This window comes from Myzus persicae, unplaced genomic scaffold (assembly GCF_001856785.1).
Source record: "Myzus persicae strain clone G006 unplaced genomic scaffold, MPER_G0061.0, whole genome shotgun sequence".
Taxonomy (NCBI): domain Eukaryota; kingdom Metazoa; phylum Arthropoda; class Insecta; order Hemiptera; family Aphididae; genus Myzus; species Myzus persicae.
This window is the reverse complement of record NW_019102438.1, coordinates 216-2,668: the sequence shown is the minus strand read 5'-3', so window position 1 is coordinate 2,668 and position 2,453 is coordinate 216. Positions and strand designations below refer to the sequence as shown.

Below are 2,453 nucleotides of genomic sequence, written 5' to 3'. Positions count from 1 at the left end.
TTGACGGTTTGAGAGTGAGATTTGCGTCGCGCAACGCGCTTAAGACTCTACGCAGGTCGCTCATCATGAGTTCCCAATTTTTCGACGGTAGGATGATGTCGTCCAGATACGTGCTTAGAACTCCGTCCTTCTTCAAATTTTCGAAAACGATTCCCATCATCTTCTGGAACGTCCCCGGTGCACCCTTTAACCCAAAAGGCATGCGCTCAAACTTGGCGGTCGACTCTTCGGTGACGAACGCTGTTTTGTCTTTGGCCGCGGGGGTAAGCGGCACCTGCAGAAATCCATTGGATAAATCCAGGACTGTGAAAATCACGCCATGAGACAATGCACCGAGCTGTGAGTCCACGTCGGGCATCGGGTATGGCTGGTTCGTGGTTTGTTGGTTCAGACGTCGGTAATCCACACATAGTCGCTTCTCACCCGACGACTTGCTAACGAGGAGCACTGGGCTGGCGTACTGAGAGGTCGAGTCGCTCACAATGCCTGCTTCCTTCCAGTCTCGGATCGTGTCAGCGATCAAGCGGCGGTCGGAGGGCGACGTTCGGTATGGTTTTAGACTAACCGGAGTGCTATCAGGAATTTCCGTAATGTCCATCGAAATTACATTCGTACAGCCGAGCTCCTTAATATTCTTCGCGAAAGCGTCGCGATATTCGTTTAGTAACTCGACTAACGATTCACGTTGAACCTCCGTCACGTTGGTGTCAAACACAACGTCGTCGACTGTGATGGGTTCCTTCGCGGGCGGCTGTTGTTCGGTTTCCGCGACGTAGATTTCGTCGTCGCCGGCGACATACGTCTCGGCGAGAGCGTCGACAGACACACAACTGTTCGATTCAAAAACAATTTCGCCTGCTCGCTTCGAATAATTGACGTGCGGAAGGTCGAGCCACGTGCGGCCAACCAACACGTCAACAGGTATCGCGTTGTCAGGCACAACCTTCAAAACGTGGTCAGCTCCCAGCACATCGTCAATGGTGACGTCGGCGAAGCCTTCGCCGATTGTCGTCGCGCTAGGCTGATCGGCATTTCCTACCGTGTAGAGCGGACACACGGCGTCGCGTACGGCGATACCGCACTCGTGGGCTATCGATATACGTATCAACACCGCGGAGCTGCCCGAGTCGATCAGGCCGGACACGGCATGTCCGTTGACCAGCACGGTTTTTGAAAACGGATTCTTCGGCCTCGTGCTCGTGTTTGCGTCGACACGGTACGCATGGTCGGCGGCAGACGTACCCTCGGACCGTTCAGCGACCTCCGGGCATCGACCGCGTGTGTGCTGATTGGAGTTGCAGTTAGAGCACTTCATCGGCCGTCGTGGTTTCGGGCAATCCCTACTGATGTGTCCCGCGCCACGGCAATTATAACAATAAATCGTCGGTCGGCCCCTCGACGCGTCGGTTTTCGATTCAGGCACGGACGTCGACGACTCAACGACCGTGCTGGACGTCATTTTCGGCAGAACAGCGGGTGCGACGCTAGTCGATTTCGCACTCGACTGTTCGGTGGTAAACCTCTGTTTGCGTGGTTTGGTAGACGTCGGCCCGGCGGCCTCGAATTTTTCTTTTCTCTTGGCACGCATTCGTTCCCAATCTCGAATATCCGATAAGAGATCGTCGTGGTGGGAATGAGTGCGACCGTAGACCCAGTCGGTAAGCGGTTGCGACCTGAGTCCCTCGATGACATATTCCCGCGTATCTGCGAACGTCAAATCAAGCGAGTGGCACATCCCGAGTTTCGCATAAAAATAATCGATGGTTAATTCGTTCGGCTCTTGAGTTCGGGCTTCGAGTTCACGCCACAAATCGGCCTTACGTAACGTGCGCACGAACGTGGTTCTGAACCTCTGGACGAAGGTGTCCCAATCCCGGAACTCTTCCAACAGGAACCAACTCCGCGCGGCTTGCGAGATGTTCGATCGAACGTATTGTAAACGGTGCCGCAATGGCCACTGGTTGACCTGAGCCGTCCCATCCACAGAGCTGATCCAATCTTCCGCTTGGGTGCTCGACTCGTGTCCGGTGAACGACCAGATGGACGTTCCCACATCCGGAAGTATGCGGTAGTCGAGTGAGGAGGCTGCGGAGAGAATGGTGTTCTGTATTGGAGGTTGTGGTGGTTGAGTGTGTTGTGAAGAAGAGGCACTCTCGAGTACTTGTAACCTTTCGGTTAACGTGCGCACCGCCTCGATTAACTGATTGTACGTCGGAGCCACCGGTGTCGGAATGTTTTCAGTCATCGTGTGGACAGATGTAAACACTGTCGACAGCGAACTCGATATCGTCGGACGGTGATAACGTCACGTTGCGATAAACGGCGCACACGGTCGCGGTATCGATCGCGATAAACGGCCAAACACGGTCGCGGTAACGATTGCGATAAACGGCTAGCCTCCAAAATCGCAAGGTCGAACTTTGGACCGCGGCGGCAAACGGCGGCGCGTAAAA

The 2,453-nt window shown here is 54.6% G+C and overlaps 1 protein-coding gene across 1 annotated transcript; it reads right to left on the bottom strand.

The window, feature by feature from the left end:
* Positions 1 to 51: 51 nt before the first annotated feature.
* LOC111032163 lies at positions 52 to 2,245 on the bottom strand (the record flags this gene model as incomplete). Its single annotated transcript, XM_022312395.1, has 1 exon — positions 52 to 2,245. A coding segment is annotated over exon 1 (2,194 nt), but the record flags the coding sequence as incomplete, so codon positions are not given.
* Between the last annotated feature and the right edge of the window lie 208 nt (positions 2,246 to 2,453).